At 43.0% G+C, this 19,390-nt stretch overlaps 1 protein-coding gene across 1 annotated transcript in view; it reads left to right on the plus strand.

The window, feature by feature from the left end:
- ATP8B4 (ATPase phospholipid transporting 8B4 (putative)) overlaps nucleotides 1–19,390 on the plus strand; it is a 247,388-nt gene that overhangs the window by 146,869 nt on the left and 81,129 nt on the right. The window contains 3 exon segments of the mRNA XM_019504155.1: nucleotides 9,577–9,735; nucleotides 14,854–14,942; nucleotides 17,713–17,909. Coding sequence (XP_019359700.1) covers nucleotides 9,577–9,735; nucleotides 14,854–14,942; nucleotides 17,713–17,909 — 445 coding nt within the window.

Genomic DNA, 19,390 nt, shown 5'->3' on the forward strand with positions numbered 1-19,390 from the left:
CCTGGGGGTTTTTAAGAGGAGGTTGGATGACCACCTTACTGGGGTCATTTGACCCCAGTGCTCTTCCTGCCATGGCAGGGGGTCGGACTAGATGATCTGCTCAGGTCCCTTCCGACCCTAGAAACTATGACTCTGCTGGTGCTGTGAGAAGTGCTTACCTGTTTCGTGGTTTCAGGGGAGGAGTAACCCTGGTGCTGCATGTGTTGGGGCCAGAGATTTCATAGATTTCATAGACATTAGGGCTGGAAGGGACTTTGGAAGATCATTGAGTTCAGCCCCCTGCCCCAGGGGCAGGAAGTCAGCTGGGGTTACAGGATCCCAGCAAGATAAACATCCAATTGACTCTTTAAAGGAGTCCAGAGTAGGTGCTTGCACCACCTTGGGGGCTCAGACAGTGAAAAAGTTTTTCCTTATGTCCAGCCTGAAATGGTCTCGGAGGGGTTTGTGACCATTTGACCTGTCATCCCATGGGGCACTCTGGTGAACAGGTGTTTCCCTAGATCCTGATGTACACCCCTTGTATAGGCATACGCAGCCGCCACGTCCCCCCTGAGCCTGCACTTTTCCAGGGTGAAGAGTCCCATAGCTCTCAGCCTCTCATCATAAGGCCTGTTTTCCTGCCCTCTGATCATGTGCGTGGATCTCCTCTGGACTCTCTCAAGCTTCTCCACATCCTTTTTAAACTGTGGAGGCCAGAACTGGATGCAGTACTCCAGCTGCGGCCTCACCAAGGCTGAGTATAGCGGGAGGATGACATCCTGGGATTTGCTAGAGAAGCAGCTATGGGTTTAAGCCAGAGTTTTGCTCACTTTGCTGGCTGCAACATCACTTTGGTGGCTCATATACATCTTGTGGTCAATCATGACCCCCAAGCCCCTTTTGGCCATGGTGCTAGCAAGCGTAGCACTGCTGAGCCTATAAGCATGCTGTGGGTTTTTCTTCCCAAGGTGGAATACCTTGCATTTTTTGGTGTTGAAGGCCATCAGGTTTTGTCTGTCCATTTTCCAAGCCTGTCAAGATCAGCCTGGATCACCATCCTGTCCTCGGGTGTGGACGCTTTACCCCAAAGTTTGGTGTCATCAGTGAACTTGGCCAGTCCACTTCTGATACCAATGTCCATATTATTAATGAAGATATTGAAAAGAATAGGCTCAAGGACAGCCTTGGGGGACCCCACTGGTCACAGTGCACCACAATGATTGACTTCCATCAACTACCACTCTCTGGGTCTGACCTCGGAGCCAGTTCCCCAGCCAGTGGACTGGGATGTAGCCAAGGCTACAGTTTGCCAGTTTTTCTATGAGATGATCATGGGATACCAGATCGAAAGCTTTTTTAAAATCCAGATATATGACGTCAATCTCTTCTCCCTTGTCCTGGTCATAGAAGGAGATGAGATTGGTCAGGCAAGACCTACCCGCAACAAACCTGTGCTGGCTATCCCTCAGGATGTTGCCTTCAGCCAGTTTGTCAAGAATGGTCTCTTTGATGATATTTTCCAAGATCTTCCCTGGGATAGAGGTCAAACTGATGGGCCTGTAGTTCCCCGGATCTACTTTCCTCCCTTTCTTGAAGATAGGCACCACATTGGCCTTCTTCCCATCTTTGGGCAGTTCACCTGAGCACCACGAGTTCTCTAAGATGCGTACCAGTGGCAGAGCTATGATGTCTGCCCCCTCCTTAAGTAACCCGAGGTGTAAGCTGTCTGGGCCGGCTGACTTGAAGATGTCCAGCCTCTCAAGGTGTTCCTTCACATGGTTAACATTGATGAAGGGAGCAGTTCTACCTGAGGGGTAACAGATGATCGTCTTCCAGGCAACTCCAGAATAGGATTCTAGGTTGGTGTCCTGTTTGTCATTCTTCCATATAAACCAGTTTTAAGTGATCAGGAACTGGTTTAAACCTGTAACAGAACAGAAATTCAGTGCGCTTAAACCACTTTCAAAATGGCTGAAACTGGTTTAAAATAAACCTAGATGGATGTAGTATCAGACTTAATTGGTTTATATAACTTCTGTCCCAGATCCCCTCCCGATTCAACTTAACTCAGAGTCCTCCAGCATCCCAGGATGCCATGCAGCCCTGGGCTGTGCTCTCTGCTCCAGCAAAGCAGGGCTGCCCCTACCCCAGCTGTAAGATCCCCAGCAGCCTGGAGCCCAGCGGATTCATCCGACCCTTCCACCTCCTCTGATGGAGGAATTGGCCCATCTCCCAGCTGGGGTAGGGGGAGTAAAGTCCCCATTGTGGGCTTCCCTGTATGCTGGGCACAGCCTGGCTGAGGATCTGGTGTGGGGGTGGGCATTTCCCCAGCACTCCCTCCCCAGCTGACCCACTGGCTGGAGAAGGGTGTGGCTGGGTGATCATCCTGGCTCCCAGCTGAGGTGGGGGGAGTAAACACTGCACTGTGGGCTCCATGCTCCCTCCCACCATTGGACACAGCCTGGCGGGGGGTCTGGAATAGGGAGAGGGGGAGGGAAAGGGTGGCTGTTTCTCCCCCCCAACTCCTTCCTTAGCCTGCTTGCCAGCTGAGGAGGGGGCATTACCCATCTCCTGGCTCTAAGTAGTGGCTGGCAGGCTGGGAGGCTTGCTCTAGCATCCCGTGCCTCTTGGTGTGGGCCACTGCAGGGGTCTGGCTGCCTTTCAGGTTTGAAAAGTGAACGTCAGTTCGCTTTGTCATTGGTTCAATCTAGGCGGTACATAGAAACCTGCAGATTGAATCGATTCAGCCTTGGGCTTTTTAACTCTGTACTTAGCCTTGATGGATCTAAGGGACTGACCTGAAACACAGTGACATTGATGGAAAGACTCACGTGAACTGCTGCAATATAGTGATTCAGTTGGTGGACAAACTTCTACGTGAGCATAATTTCCATAGTAGCAAATATAGTACATTTTAAAGTTTCTTTAATATCAGTGTGTCGGGACTCTTACTGTTTGAATCAAACTTTATTATTCTTATTTTTATGTTTTAGTCAAAATTGTTTGACATAATCTGGGATGAATTTCAGGAAAATATGATATCCTTTCTTGGTGTATTGAGCAGAATTTCTTAAGGCTTTGTTTAGACTTTACATGGAATGTATTGCTAAACTCATGCATGATTTCAATAACAAAAGTTTCATGGGAATCATTTTTTATTATTTCTATTAGTCCCCAGGTCTGTGTTAAGGCTTCATTTTTAAGATTTACTAAATATAAAGCCTGTGTTAGGAAGTAGAAAGGCTCTTCGTTTTAATGGTATAGCTTTCAGTAACAATGAAAATGTGAGTTTAGTATTTTGGATCAATCTCATTCTTTGGTCTACAAAATACTACTGAGCCGAAAAAAAGGGGAATTGTTTTGTCTAAATAATTTATACAATTGGTAAACTCATGTAAATGGTCCTAACACTGAAATAAATATTTATATTGAACCAGTGTCAATTTCTTTAGTTTTTTATTAGAATTTTATGGATATAAAAGAGTTTTTCCAAGTAAGGAGAATCTAAAAATATACATCATCAGCATATACTTCAGTCTAATTTCTTAAAGAAACTACAGTGTTTAAGCCTTTTCACATTTAATGTGTCTTTTCAATCTTCCTGATTTTTATCTAGTGTTGTGATCTGTTTTATGCAACTTATGACAAGTTTACATATTTTGTATGACAGTTAGTACTAAATTCTGTATCAGTGCAAGGTTTAGAGGTCCTTTACAGGAAACATCCCATACCTTGTAGTCATTCTGACAGCATGTCATTCTAGCTGAAAAATAAAACATCTATGTTTAGCACAATAGCTATGCATTTTTTAGTAATTATGTTCCTAAAAGCATACAAGAAAAACTGGAAGTATATTTACCCATATCTTAATTTGAAACATTTTACAACAGGAGAAATGCAATCAAAGGGCCTTGTCACATGTTATACTTAGGACGTATTTTATTTACTATATTTACTTGAATACAACGTAACTTTGAATTAAAGTGAAACTAAATGTATACACTTGTTATAATTTTCCATATATAGTGTATAATTATTGGAGGGTCATCTTAAATTCATCCCCCACAGTGCTGCAGTGGGGAAAGCAGCAGTGGAGTGGTAGGCAGCAGGGGAGTTGAGTATCTTGACCTCCATAGCCTGCCCCTCCATACCTTGTCTCCCCTGCTGCCTGCCCCTTGTGCCACCTGCCCCCCCATGCTTTGTCCTCCCTGATGCCTGCCCCCCCACACCTTGCCCCCAGTACCACTTGTCTCCCCTCCAGTGGCTGTGCTCCCTGGTGCCTGCCCGCCCCCCATGCCTTCACTCCTTTGCCATTTGTCCCCCCTCCCCCTTCCACTTGGCCCCCTACCACTGCTTATCCTGAGTTGTGGCTCTGGCTCTAGCTCTGCTCTGGCCTGGAGAACAGAGCACATGATGACTCCAGCCCTAGTCAGGCAGCAGTTATTGTGGTGGTGGCAGCTCCAGCCTTGGGCTCAGCTGGGCTTGTAGTCAGTCCCAGCCTTTCCCCCCACCACTGGTATCTTGAATATAAGAACTGCCATTTACTGGGGCAGTCCATAGGTCCATCTTGCCTTGAATTCTGTCACACTGTAGCAGAGTGTGGATGCTGAAAGGGAGAACGAACAGAGTATAACCAGGGTTTTTCCACTGTTCCTCTCCCACATGTAGCCTCCAGCATTTGAGGTCTAAGAAGTTTTGAATCAGAGGCTGTATCCTTAAATCCCATGCTCAATAGTTACTGATGCACCTTTCCTCCAACAATTTGTCCAATCTCTTTTTGAATCTGTCTGCTTATGTAACATCTTGTGGTAATGAGTTCCATACTTTAATTACATGATGTGTGAAAAAAGAACTTTCTTTTGTTAGTTTTAAACTTACCACCTCCTAGTTTCATTTTGTCACCCCTACTTCTTGTATGGTGAGAGACAGTAAATAGTAAATCCCTATCTACTTTCCATTCGCTGTTTCGAATTTTGTAAAATCTTATCATGTACCCCCTTAAGTGCCTCTTTTCTAAACTGAATAGGCCCAGCCTCTGTAGTCCCTCCTCATGGAAGCCCCTCCATACCATTAATCATCCTTGTTACCCTTCTCTCTACCTTCTCTAGTTCTTCTGTATTTTTTTTTGAGGTGTGGGGACCAAAACTGGGTACAGTATTTAAGGTGTGGATGTACCATGGATTTATAAAGGGGCATAATAAAACTTTGTTTTGTTCATAATTCCCTTCTTAACAATCCCTAACATTTTGTTTGCCTTTTTGATGCTGCTGAGCACTGAGCTGATGTTTTTAGTCAACTGTCTACAATGACTCCCAGATGTTTTCTCTGTGTGGTAACAACTAATGTAGCACCCATCATAGTGTAGGTAAACTTGGGTTATTTTTGCCCACGTGCATCACTTTACATGGATAACTGCATGAACAATGCATGCCCCCAGAGGCTGGGTGGGGCACAGTGACCACCCACAAGTGGCGGTGGATGTGTGGCAGCGCTGAGAGGGGAGCTCTCATAGGCGGCCACAGCAGTGTTGGCAGCAGGGGAGGGGAGGGGGTAGTGAGCATTGACCAGAGGTCGGCAACCACCCGCAGACGCTGCTGGCAATGTCAGCGGTGAGCAGCAGTGATCGGCGACTGCCTGCAGATGTCGGTGGTGTGGGGCAGGTGCTGGTGAGCAGTGACCACCCACAGGCACTGCTGGCAGTGGTGGCGGCCAATCGCAGGAGGTACAACTGTACCTGCATGTGTCTTGTACATGTCGCCAATGGGTAACTGCACTGAATTTCATCTGCTGGCTTTGGTACAGTAAGGGGGTGGGACTGACAGTCAGTCATGAATTGGCTCCATTGTGTTAGGGAGACTGGGATTGACAAAAAACCCTCAACTGTTTGTCTGTACAGTACTAGCTACCCCACTGCATCAGAGCCAGTTCAAGATTCTGGTGCCATAGGAAAACTGGGACCAACAAACCACTGATCATTATGTCCCCGTCTCAGCATGGCACTGGAATTTCCTGATCATGGAGCAGCTGGATGTTAGCTCAATAATACAATCTGAATGTACTCCTCCCCAGAAAAGTCCTAACTTTGCTACACTACATGGCATTTAGTATGTTTTACTGCTTGAACACTTGGATGCTAGTGTTTTAAGTAGTTAGCATGTGCTAAATGTAACGTGTGATGAGGCTAGTTGGCTGACAGAGAAAATCTGTGGAAAGAGAGGAAGATAAAACTCAGGAATCTGAACTTTTGGTCTCTTGTTCTAATCACTAACAAATACTGTCCTGTTAATTGTACTGAACTACTCGGTATTCAAGAAGTTAAAAGTGTGTGAGGTTCTAATTTTTTTTAAAACATTTTTCTCAGGTATAACTGATATTAAAAATACATTCCCAATAATATATTACAGCTCTTTTCATATGTTCAAATGGGATTTGGTTACTTTTATGAAAAAAACTTCTCTTTCATCATAAGCAAATTCACAAGCAAAATTAATATTGTTAGGAAAATTAGGGCCCATGCCTTTACAAGAGCAGTTCTGTGATCTCTGTCAACTTTAAAGATCTTTAGAGTTATTTTATCCCCTGAACCAATTCATGTGTTTCAGGGCAGCATTATGACAAGTTAATAGATAGATCTTGGTAGACTGAGAAATAGATCAGCCAAGCAGATTTTGTCTAGACTTGTTAAGCTATCAAGATAATTTACAAGCTTTGGTTGTGTATTCAGATACCACTGTGGAAAGCATGGTATAAAGAGTTATACTAGGTAGACTAAATAATGAATACACTTCAAAAGCTTTATTCATGTAAGAGCTCTGAAGTTCATGGTGATTTTCTGAAATTTAAGAAACTGAAACTAAGACTCTTTGTCTAAACATTGTGTTGCAGATCTTGCAAAAACAGATTTGTAAGAAGATCTATATTAATTTTTCAGTTTGGTTTGGCTGGAAAAAGTGTGAAAACAGCATATCTCATCATATATTATCATTGCATGTGCCACCTGGAATTAGGGAGAAGAGAACATACTTTGTTCAACTTTGCATTTAAGAGTGGAAGAAAGGGGAAAATGTGATCTTTGGGGTATCCATTCTGAGAGACAAATAGGCAACAACCTGCTAAAAGATTTTACCCTAAAATGGTATCTCAAATTAGGGGTTTTAAAACAGGTCCTTCTTAGGCAGGCACTATACAATTTATGCCAAGTTTAGCTTGGAGCAAATTTTTTAACATTCAACTTCTAAATCCTAGAGTATAGGAATATGAGTAAACTCAGACATAACTGTAGAACAAAGCCATTGTTTTTAAGAGGTCATGCTGAAAGTGGTGTTTTTCAAGTTGAAAACAAAATTTGTCAGAAAGGAAAATTAATGGTTGGGTGAAGTTAATACAGCGTGGTGAGTGATCTTAAAATACAGGAAACATTTCTTATGAAAGTCTGCAAATGAAAGAACTCCTCTTTTACTATAGCTAAATATTACACATCTAGTTAGCTTGGTGAAACCAAATATGCATGAGGTTTCATAATAGTAAGTAAGTCACTGCACAATATGTTAAGTTGCACAGAGTTTAGCAGTCTTGCATTGTCCTGTACAATTCAGTTTTTACATTTTATGCAGGGCTCAAACTCTCAACCCTCAGGGCCTGTGAATTAAGGACAGATGCCTTGTAAATTTGGGAAAAGTGACCAAAACCAGGGCACTTAATTTGTACATATATCACCTCTGTATATGTGGGTGGCCTCTTCCATCACACTGTTTTCTTTTCCTCCAAGCTGTAGGCTGCCATTTCTGTTTTTTCTCCAGCAGTACTGATCCCAGTTGGCTGCAACAAGAGCTTGTTTTTGCTTTACATCACATGATGTGCAAGATGCCATTAATGGAATCCTTTTAGAATATCTCACCATCTGCAGCACAGTACTGTATGTTTACTGCTTTTTCCAAATTTGAGCATTTTCTAATCAGGACCATGGAACAAATTAAACAAAAGTAGAAAGAAGAGGGAAAAAAACCTATGACTGCTGAAAAGAATCATTGGCATTCCTATACACTCTAAATAAACACAAGCTGTATCCTGGTTAAACATGTACTGCACTTATCTGGAGACCCAATTTTCAGGCCGAGGTATTTTTTTGATTTAATTTTGTTTTAAAGGCTACATTCTACTTATGGGAAGATCTTAAGGGGAATTCTGGTAGGAAATTTTTCAGAGTTCAGGGACATCTTTCCACTCTTAATGCAATGTAGTTATTCCTGGGGAGTAGTTTTTTATATTCAAAGAGTAATAGTAAAGCTACGATAAAGCTGTTTCATTAGGGTTCTCTTGGTAACAAAGTTTTTCTAGAGGAGTGTTTCTCAACCTGTGGGTCATGATTCAAAGGTGGGATGTGAGAATATATGAAAGGGTCATGAACAAACTTTAAAAATGGACAAAAACTTGGAAACCATGGCTTTTCCCTTGCAGTCTGTCAGAGTTCCAGCCTGCAAGGGGCTGCCTCGTGCCCCACACACCGGGGGAGCTCAGGGCAGTAGGTCAGGAGTGAGAGGCACTGGGTGGGGACTGGCCATTGATGTTTACAAATGGGTCCTAGTATAAAAAATGTTGTGAACCACTGCTCTGGAGGATAAGAATTCTTGGCCAGCAAACCAAAAGGTCTAGTGCCTAAAGCATGAAGGTCACTACCTCCACGATTTAGAATCTGTTCTGTTTAAAAGGCAAAGATATGGATCTCAGTGATCAGTTTTCTTTTTCTTGGTTTGTTTCATAGTCTGTGGAGTTTAACTTCAGGCTTTTATCTGTGGCTGAGAGGAATATCATGCTCCTCGGTATTACTAGTCAGTGGTCTTGACCAAATGGATGAAGAAGAATAATAGTATCAGCCAGAGACTTAGTTTGCCATGTGTTTGTTGCAGACTTTGAAGGCCCTGATGGCAGGAAGTATATGGTTGTAGACAGACTCCCATAGGACAGTACAAAAAGCTACTTTGTATTAATAGGCCAAATTAACATCAGTATTGCTCAGCAGCATAACTGGGGTGGGGAAGGAGGGATGCAAAAATAGCCACCACCACTGCATAGGATACAGAGCTGTCCTGTTTCACTTCTGGTATTGCTAGCTGTTTCATTAGTGAGAAGCAGTTTGAGCTTGTAGATAAGGCACCGGGCTGAGACTTGAGAGAGTTTAAATATGTTTCCTGTTTTATCACTCACCTGCCATGTGACTGCTGACAAATTACTTATAATTTATGTGCTTGTCCCTTCTCTTCCCTCCACCCCATTTAGATTGTTAAATTCTTTGGGAAAGTAACAGTTTCTCACTGTGTGTTTTAGTATGATGCCTACAGCAATGGTACCCTGGTATCTGCTGGGGCCTGTAGGCACAGTACAATACAAACAATAAAACTAGTAGTGAATGGGATACAAAGGGTGCCCTCCTAGGTTGTAAAGTGTGGTAAAGCTCTGATCAGTCTTATGTAAAAAGTCTCTCCAGTCTTTTGACTAGAGTAGAAGAAGGTATCCCAGAAACTCCTTTTTAGTGTAAAATTTTATATTGGTGAATAATGTGTTAAATGAGTGATGATAATTTAATTTATCTTTTTACAGGGGAAGTTGTTTGTGAAACTCCTAACAACAAGCTAGATAAATTCATAGGAGTTCTTCTTTGGAAAGATAATAAGTACTCCCTTAATAATGAACAGATGCTTCTGCGAGGATGTGTGTTGAGAAACACAGACTGGTGCTTTGGAATGGTTATTTTTGCAGGTAAGACAAAATTTCTGTTCATTGACAATAATTTCAGGTTGTGATAATCACACATCCCAGTGCGCTTAGTGTCTTAGTGACTATGGGCACTTGTACACTTGATGATGTCATGATGTAAACGTGACGAAAATGTCACTTTGTGTGGTTTAATGTTGTCATGTGCACCAGTTTTGAGGGTTTTAGATGAGCTTGCATCATTGTAAACTAAACTACACCTGATGTTGCAGCTATTAGTCAGCTCATCCCCCAGCTCCAGGAGAGGCAGGTAGGCTCTGCAGAAAAAAGATCTGGGCCCATTGCCGCTTCTGCCAGAAGCAGCAAGAGGCCCGATCCTTTTTTTTTTTGCCAGAGCCTGCCTGAGGGGTGGGGAGGGTGAGCTGCTGGCAGGCCAAGTGGCTTCTGAGCTGCAGGGGGCCCAGGTCCTTCCTTCTGCAGTGGTGGTGCCCCTGGGATTGCCTGGGCTGGCTGTTAGCAGGCCAGGTGCTGCCCCAGCTGAGAAGCAGCACCAGGCCTGATCCAGCTCTTTCCCAGGGGGGAAGAGGGGGGGAGTGCTTCCACCATGGAGGAAAGGACCAGGGCCCCCCCTGCAGCTGAGGAGCCACTTGGCCTGCCGGTAGCTCACCCCTCAGCCATAGGCAGGCTCCCTCACTGTAACATAAAGGTAAAATAAAACCTCTAAATTGAAATGGTGGGTTTAAATTAAAAACCCAGCATTTCAATTTAAGGGACATAGAAGACTAAACCCCCATCACGGGACAAGTGTGCAACAGCATCAGATAGTGCTTTTGGTACAATGGTCTCAAAATGTTTTGAATGTAGATGTTATCTGCCATTTACAGGTAGGCCTAAATGTGAGGCACAGAGGAATAAGCTGACCTCTCTGAAGTGTCATAGTGAGTCACTAGTGATGGCAGGAATGGAATGCAGACATCCTGACTAAAACTAGCCAGAAATTTTCCAGTAAAATTTGGACCTGAGGAGTTTCACAAGAACATCTTGACCTCAGTGATACTTGCAGCAAATTGTAGGCAGGCACATTTTCCTTTCTGGTTGTATGGTGGAATGCAAGGGAAGCCCAATCATATGGACTTCCCTGGGGCCAGGGACCTAGAACTTCCAGGAGCAAGTCAGGGGTTTTCAGAAGCCAGGAACCTAAGAATCCTGGAAGACGTGGGAGGGTGTTTGAGTCTAAACTCTCAGTCCAAACTCCTGGGTGCAGGGTTGTGCTTCATGGCTCCTATAGTAGGGCTGCGCCTGCTGTGGTAGAGACTCCTAGAGATGTGTGTGTGGGGGTGGGATTGAAGGAACTAGTGTTCCTTCATAGTCAGTGCCTTGGGCTGGTGCCATGCTCTCACTCCCCAGTTACACTACAGTATGAGGGAACCTGGGACATCTGAAAATAGTTGTTAGACATGAGCATAGTTGGAGGGAGAAACAATTATTTGGTGGGGCTGAGTGTGTTTGTGCCACCCCCACCCCCCAGCAGGTAAGTCTGTGAGGGAAGGGGCAGGGGGAGAGGAAAGGGCTGGGAGAGGGCATAGATTGAGGCCCCAGTGATGAGGGAGGGAGCAGGGCACAGGCAGGAGCAGAGACTGGGGTGAGTGGGGCCCTGGCTGGGCCAGGTGGTGAGACAAGTGGAGGCCCAGAGGGAACGTGCCCCTCCAATCTGTGTGTGGGGTGGAGGTGGCTGCTGTTATGTACTGGGCTTAGAGCCCTGCTGCCCCAAGACATGTGGTGCCATGTGTGTCCTGTGCATGGGGTGCAGTGCAGCCCAGTGGCGGCAGGCACATGGCCTCAATTTACCCCTCCACCATGGCGGCGAGGGAGGGAGTAGGGCTGGGCCTGGGGATTGAGACCCCCACGCCATATGCATCCTGCTGCTGGCATTGCACTGCTTTCAAAGCAGCAACAGCGAGGTGCAGAGGCGAGGAGCAGAGGCCAGCCCTCAGTGGCAGCCTGTCCTCAACCCCGCGCAAAGATCAGGGGGCACATGCTTCCCCACAGTGCACACGGTGGCCGCCCCCCTGCCCCTGAATGAGCCAGCAGGCTCCAGTTGTCCTAGGACCCTGCCTGAACCGGGCCCCACTCAGGGTGAATGAGGCCTTGTCTGGGCCATGTCATGGGACAATCCCCACAGTGCAGGAGGGAGTGGGACAGGGGTGAATGATTCACCCCTGCCCCTGTCCCACTCCCTCCTGCACTGTGGGGATTTTGATCTGCCCCCTCGCAAGCCCAGTCACAAAGAAAGTAGATTGAAACTTACCTGTCATGCTGGGCAGCCACACGCCAGGGGTGCAATTCTGACCACGCAGGGTATCTGAGTATGTACATCCCTCCCCCCTGCTGCAGCAGCAGCCTGCATCTGAGCTGTCCTGCAGCTGTACCTGCTGCCCTGCATTTGGGAGGGCTGAGCCCCGGTAGCCCCCCTCTTCTGCTGCCTACGGACCTGAGGCTTTGAGTACTTCCAGGACTCCTTATCAGGATTTGGGAGCCTTTGGATTCCTAGGCTTCTTCCTGAATGCTTGGCTTCCAGCTCTGTGCTGGGCAACCTAGTAGTCAAGGAACCAACAGTTTGGGGGCAGGCATGCCAACTATACTGTCTGGGGCTAGGACCCTAGAGTTTTCAGACTCCCATGCCTGTTGTCTTTCTGTACTACTGTAGAATCTGAGGACTAAGTCTGGGGTGGAAAGTTTGGGAGCCCTTGAACAGCTGGCTTCTGGGAGTTCATGTAATAGTGAGTCCTTGGAACTGCAGACTAGGGGGGGTTAGTAGCTCCTTGTGGTCAGCTGAAAGTAGTCAGTCCCAGAGAGTATGTTTTATTTCAGAAACAAAAGCTTCAGTATTTCTGAATATTTTTTTAAAAATATTTCTTGTTCACAGAAAATTTTGCAAAAATTGGTTTTGTTTTAAATTATTGAATTTTCCTATGAACTAGAAATCCCAGTTGTTGGTACACTGAAATATCTGCCGTCTTGTCCATTTAATCAGGAGTTAGCAACAGATAAATTAACAGACGCACAATCCATCTTAATGTATCTGTGTTCAAATCTCAAATGTTAAGGGGTATCAGAGATTTAAATCTCTGAATATAAGAGTTAAGCTTGCACAATTGTCATGAATTTAAGCAAGTAGATTTTTAGGCCAATATTTACCATAATGTCTGATGAAAAAAATAACACAACTTTACATGGCCTGGAAAAAATAGTAAGAAGTTTGCAAAATTACAGTGGTCACTCACAAATATATTAGACTTATATATATCCCAGCAATGCAAATAAAGTGAGAATAAGAAAATCCTGATACTGTGAATGGTTTATGAACAGTTTACACAGTATCATGACAGTGATTCAACATACTGGTTTTCAGCTGCAAAATTACTTACCAAATAAGGTTATGTCTAGATTCAGCTATAAAATTGCGTACTGACTAAAGTGAGCGTGGGCTTTTGTGTCATCTTAACAGATGGTGGCTGGATTACTGGGGGCAACAAGGGAAGGGTGATGTTTATTTGTGTTGACATATATTTGCGTCAAACGAAATACCAGATATACTGTATGTGCACAGAGGTGTGGGAGTCTGTGTGTGTATGCATACTAAATATGCATGTTCATAAAGGTATAACAGTTGTATGATTCTGATTTTTTCCTTATTCAACCTTTGTTTCTCTTCAAATTATAAGTTCTTTAGTGCTTAGACTTTGATTTACTGAATACTGTGGATAACTGTTCTTGACTTGGATCTCTGTGTGGTAACATAAACATTTAATAATAGGAATAATAGATGAAACCTCAGGTTGAATATAAACTATGAATATATCTAACTTTTTCTGCTTTCAGTTGCATAGAATTTTTATTTCCATCTTGTATATAGATGAATAATTGACTAGAAAGTTATACTATGTGTCTGAAACATTAAAAAATGTTTTTGTTCTTTTAACATGCTAAACAAATGCTAGCTTGTTTTGAGATTGAGGTAACTGCAATATAATCAAATTAAGACATGCAAAGCTATAGCCAGGTGATCTGAATGAAAGATATATTGCCTACGCTGTAAGTATGAATTAAGAGCAATGCACATTTAAAATCCAAAAATCCTACCTCAGAAAAGGCATCACATCTCCTGAATAATTTTATTTATGGGTTAGCTGCAAAAGTGTGCTTGGAACATTCGTGGGAAACTTGCAGGTGTGTCAAAATATATATATATGTGGCAAGAATTTAGCCAATACATTGATTATGTTTGATTTCTTTTTTGTTCTCCTTACAAACATGTCCTTGACCAGATACTTTGTTACATTTTTTTTATTTAGAAAAGGCTTTGCCCTAAGGAGCATCCATGAATTGTATGGTTTCCTATCATATATCATCAAACTCATTTGCCTTGTTGACAGCATTCATCATTTGTGTGGATTTTAGCATACATTACTTAACGTGCTCAATGTTCTCCATGGGCATACAACTTGGCCGTATTCCATACAAGTCCAGAAGAGGGTTGGTAGGCTTGAGCAATCACACGTAATCAGAAAAGTTGAGTGCTTACTTTTCTGTTGGCCAGTGCTACAGGACTGCGAAAACTAATTGCAGTTAAAGATACAAAAATTAACTTTTCTGTGCCACCTTCTAATTGAGCATCAGGAAGTGCATTATAGATACCAGCTAAATAAGCCCCAGAAAGCTATGCTGAGGTAGCTATGTACTGTGCCTGTTTTACAGAAGCACTGTTAGGTGAAATGTCTTACTCCAGCATCTCATAGGAAGTTTGTGGTAGAGGCAAGACTGGTCCACAGAACTCCTGGCTCCTACATTTGTAGATAGTTTTCAGATAATACCTGAAACTGGGATGAAAGATCACTGGAGTAATCTGAATTTAAATTTGATGTTGATTTCAGTTGCCCAGCCATAACTTCCACTGGACAATCACTAAAGAATTTTCAAACTCTGTTATGAAAGCTCAGGAATATTTATAGACCACTTACAAGTTGGAACATATCTCAGTTTTTCACATTTTACTTTATGATGTGTTAGGAAATAATAGCTTCAATATATATGAATACTTCTTGTAAATAATATATTATGTAATAATTAAATAATGATCAGTTACCATTTTGTTTTTTATAGGCCCTGACACTAAATTAATGCAGAACAGTGGTAGAACTAAATTTAAAAGAACAAGCATTGACCGACTGATGAATACTTTAGTTTTATGGGTAAGTTGTTATAGTCAGATCAGGAAAAATCATTAGATATTAATATGTATTGTGAAATTTCATTTAACTTATTTTGGACTTGTATCTATTTCTGAAATGTACAATATTAATATGTAGACACTTCAGAACAGTTATATACATTATGTTGAGGGACATATGCATACAACCTGAAAATCAGTTTGTTGTTAAGCACTGTCATGTTATGAGACTACTTGAAAACAGTAGCAATCTGTTTTTCTCTAGGGCAGGATTTGTGCATGAGGCCACTGGTATGACGAACTGAAGAATAAAGGCAGAGAAACTTTTATGGTTTCTTGTTTCTGCTCACCATTCTTGTTTCCCAGCTTCAGTGGGAGCAGGATTGTGTTCTTCCTGTTAATTTTCCTTTTATGGCAGGTTTCTACCATGTATTGAGAGTTTAGGTGTGGAAGCTTTTCACTGCAGAATTTTACCAGTTTGGGTATATTATTTTTATGTTAAACTTGGCTTCTCTAGAATTAAAGCTGAAGATAAAATGCATCCAAATTCCTTTTGATTTCTTGGTAAAATAAATGCTGTTGTTTTATTATAGGCTGACTTTAAAATTCTGACTTTTAAGTGTTGTGCTTTTGATCATGGGAAAACTTGCAGAGTTGCATAAACGTTTTCTCTGAGTAATCCAAAAGTCGAGTTTTGGGTGTTAAGAGAAGTTTTCATGAGAGAAATAGTGAAACCTTTTTCATGTGCATGCATTGCTACTTGCATTTTCAAGTTATGCACAGATCTTCTGTACCGGGGGTGGGAAATTACTTCAGCCCATGAGCTACATAGGGAGTTTTGCTGAGCTGTCATTGTCTGGGTCAGCACTCACCTCCTGGCCCCCCATGCAACAACTCACCAAAACTCCCTATGCAAGATGGGGCTGTGGGCAGGCTGGAGCTGTGTTCAGGAGTGGGATGGCCAGATGAGGCCAGGATTATGGGGTGGGGTCACGGGCTGGTGACAGTGCAGGACTGGGGCCTGGGGCAGAGCCGCAATCAGCTTCCGACATGGCCCTGTGACGGGGGGTTCAGGGAGCAGATTGTGGCTCTGCCGCGGCCACAGCCCCACACTGTTACTGCCTCAAGATCCTGGGGTCTCCCCAGCCTCATCTACCCATCCCACTCCTAGATGCAGCTCCCCATTGGCTGGCAGCCCCATCCCAGCTGCCTCGCCAAGTGCCTTGCCTGCGCAGCTCCTGGCTGGTCTCCATGAAGACTCCAGGTTGTGGAGTGGTGACAGTGCCAGGGCTGGGGCCAGGACAGAGCCATTCAATGCTCCCCCATGTCCCTGTTTGCAAAACCAGGGCTCTACCCTGGCCCCTTACTGTCACCACCCCATGATCCCAGGGTCTCCAAGGAGACTGACCAAGAGTTGCACAGATGGGATGGGGCCAGGGGCAGGCAGAGAGCTGTGTCTGTAGCTGGGATTTTGGGACAGTGACAGTACAGGGCTGGAGCTTGGGCTGGGGAAGATCTGTGATCCACTCCGCACACTCCCGTGTCTGCAAAACTGGCACTTGTCACAAGGGCATGTGGGCAGCAGATCTTGACTTTTCCCTGGCCCCATGCTGTCACCACCCCAAGATCCCGGAGTCTACCCGGCTCCGCCCACCCATCTTGCTCCCAGATGCTGCTTCCCATCGGCCTGTAGCTCCATCTCCACTGCCCAGCTGTGCGCCCTGCCCACATGGGTCCCACCCCCAGAATTGGGTGCAGGGTGGATAGGCCAGGGTGCAGGGACCACAGATAAGCCACACTGCCCTGCTGTGTGTCCAGAGGCTGTGGGACTGGCTGCATGTGCCATGGCCTGGGATGCCTCTTGCCCCTGGGCTCAGTGAGGCTGAAGGGCCTGCCTGCTGCAGGTTGGACAAGAATTGTCCAGCAAGCTGGATCTGGCCCACATGCCATATTTTGCCTACTCTTGTTCTGTACCCTCATACAATTAAAATTAATCGTTTATCTGTGACTTAAACTAATACAATTTAAACTAAACTTTTCAAAGAATGATTCTAGTATGTTTACGTTCCACACCAATAAAAAATACCTTCTCACCAACTCCTGTAACAGCGTATATTTAGAATTTATTCATAATATGGGTTATACTGATGTTGCACCAACTCTGGAAGTCATTACTCAAGGCTGGACTGGACCTTTAGGTCACAGTGCATGGGATGTGGTAGAATAGAACTGAATCACCCTAGGGAGGAAGAAAATATCACCTAGTAGAATTATGGTAGTATGTGTATAGTTATAACTATTTTATGTGATGGATCTTTATCCTCTCCCCTCCTTCCCCCACCTTCTCTGGTCTGCCTATGGACCAGTGCAAAGGGAGCTTGGGACATGGTCTCCCCTTAGAATCTAGGATTCAGTAACTGCAATATTTCATAAATACATACCACAGAAAAGTTGGGGAAAGAGGCTCCTTGCATCTCATCTTGCAAATACACTTCTGTGTAGGCCTGACTGTCTGCTGTAAACCCATGAAGGAGCCCTGGGGAATATGGACTCTAGTTGAAAGGAAACTGATTTTTTTTTCCTAGGCCATTAGAGGTGAAAGTACTCTTTTTTCTTGGATAGTTCTGTTTTGGATCTTAAGTACTGATTTGCTTTGACTAGGCAATACAGGTATTTATATGAAGATGAAATATAAATGTATGGGTTTGTTTTAATCTTTTCTACAGATCCATATGACGGGGGAAAAATAGGTATTTTGAAAAGCATAACTGTTTTTGCTGTTCTCATTTCAGATCTTTGGGTTTCTGGTATGTATGGGAATCATTCTGGCAATAGGAAATTCAATTTGGGAACATCAGGTTGGGGCCCGTTTCAGAATTTACCTTTATTGGAAAGAAGTGGTGAACAGTTCTGTTTTTTCAGGATTTCTAACGTTTTGGTCATACATTATCATACTCAATACGGTAGTGCCTATTTCCTTATATGTAAGGTAAGATGAGAAATTGTAAGTTTATAAAGCATACCTGGCTGCTCCTATCAACTTCTTTTCATAATTGCAGTTGTAATCATAACAGTTTGATCAGTTCTTTTAGAAATTTGATCTGCTGTGTACTTTATCTAACCCTGATTGTGAAGATGTGGCTTTAAAATGGAGTCTAGCACCTTCTTCCTTCTTTCCCTCCCTTCCTTTTCATTTTTGTTGAATTATGTTAACTCGTTTGTTTCCTCCTTTCTTCATTCTCCAGCAGCTGACAAGTAAACAGTGATGGACATCTCTGTCATTCCCTGTGTCTGACCTTTTGTTGTACTGCATCCTTTGTTTGTTGTGATAATTTTATTTTTCGTCTTTTTCTTAGAACATCCTTGGTATTTCATATGTAATTTCTTCTACTTAAATCGGAGCTTTATGTAGAAAAATTATTTTGGTCTTGTGCTGAAAAGATAAATGAGAGGGTCTTACTATTTAACTAATGTTTACTAATGTCCATGTTTACTCAGTCTTTATATTTTATCACAGTGCCTTGTAAAGTTGAAAAATATGGAATATAACATTCATAATGTATATTGAATGATGGCTAGCCATATTTTCAGTTTTAATTCACAAAACTGTTATTTTTATATTTGCTAATTTTGACAATGAAGTTAGGTGATATTTAGGGGAAATGTTTAGTAAAATAGTCCAAAATAACTTTCTGGTTCCTTCAAAACCATTTTTTTAAAATTGAAAAATAAGTGATATGGCATTTCCAGGTGCAGTTTGTCAGCTGGATTAAGAGTAGTATTTATATGCTTGAGCTGCTAAAATCTTTGTCATTCATGAAATTAATCTTGTTTTTTATAACAATATAAACAATGATGAAGTTAAAGGAGAATTGTTGTATTTGGTAGGGTCAAAATTCAATCAAGCTTATTAAAATGAGGAGTGCAACAAAATGTATTTGTTACCTTTCATTCTTCAGTGTCACAGGATCTTTTAAAACTTATATCCAGTTACGAAGTCTGAAGCAAAACTAGTTCCTAACCACAAGTTTTCATGGCCTTCCTTTTATGTTCTATGTAGACAGTAAACACGACAGTATAACCTGTGCCTGCATCTGTGTTTTGTAAAAACAAACAACCCCCCCAAACCAAACTGCTTAAGTGAAAAGTCTTGTAACGCAGAGCTCTTTTTAAAGATCTAAGAGCTACAATTGTACATGAAATTAAAGTGTACACTTTAAAATCATCCCAAATAAATTACTATTATCCAGGAGGGAGAAGTACATTGCATGCATTTTCTGATTGTTCACCATCCAGGTACGTTTTGAGCCTTAACTGTTTAAACCTTCCTGTTTTCTTCAGTGAGCTTTGTCAGAATGTTTATGAGTCCATATGACCAGTAGTACCACTTGTGGTGATATTGGTCATGTGGGCAACTCATCCAAGTTGGCCTTTTCAGCCGGGTTACAAAAGAATGCTTTTTGTTTGTGA

The sequence above is a fragment of the Gavialis gangeticus genome, unplaced genomic scaffold (genome assembly GCF_001723915.1).
Source record: "Gavialis gangeticus isolate Ggan-Ray unplaced genomic scaffold, GavGan_comp1, whole genome shotgun sequence".
NCBI classification, from domain to species: domain Eukaryota; kingdom Metazoa; phylum Chordata; order Crocodylia; family Gavialidae; genus Gavialis; species Gavialis gangeticus.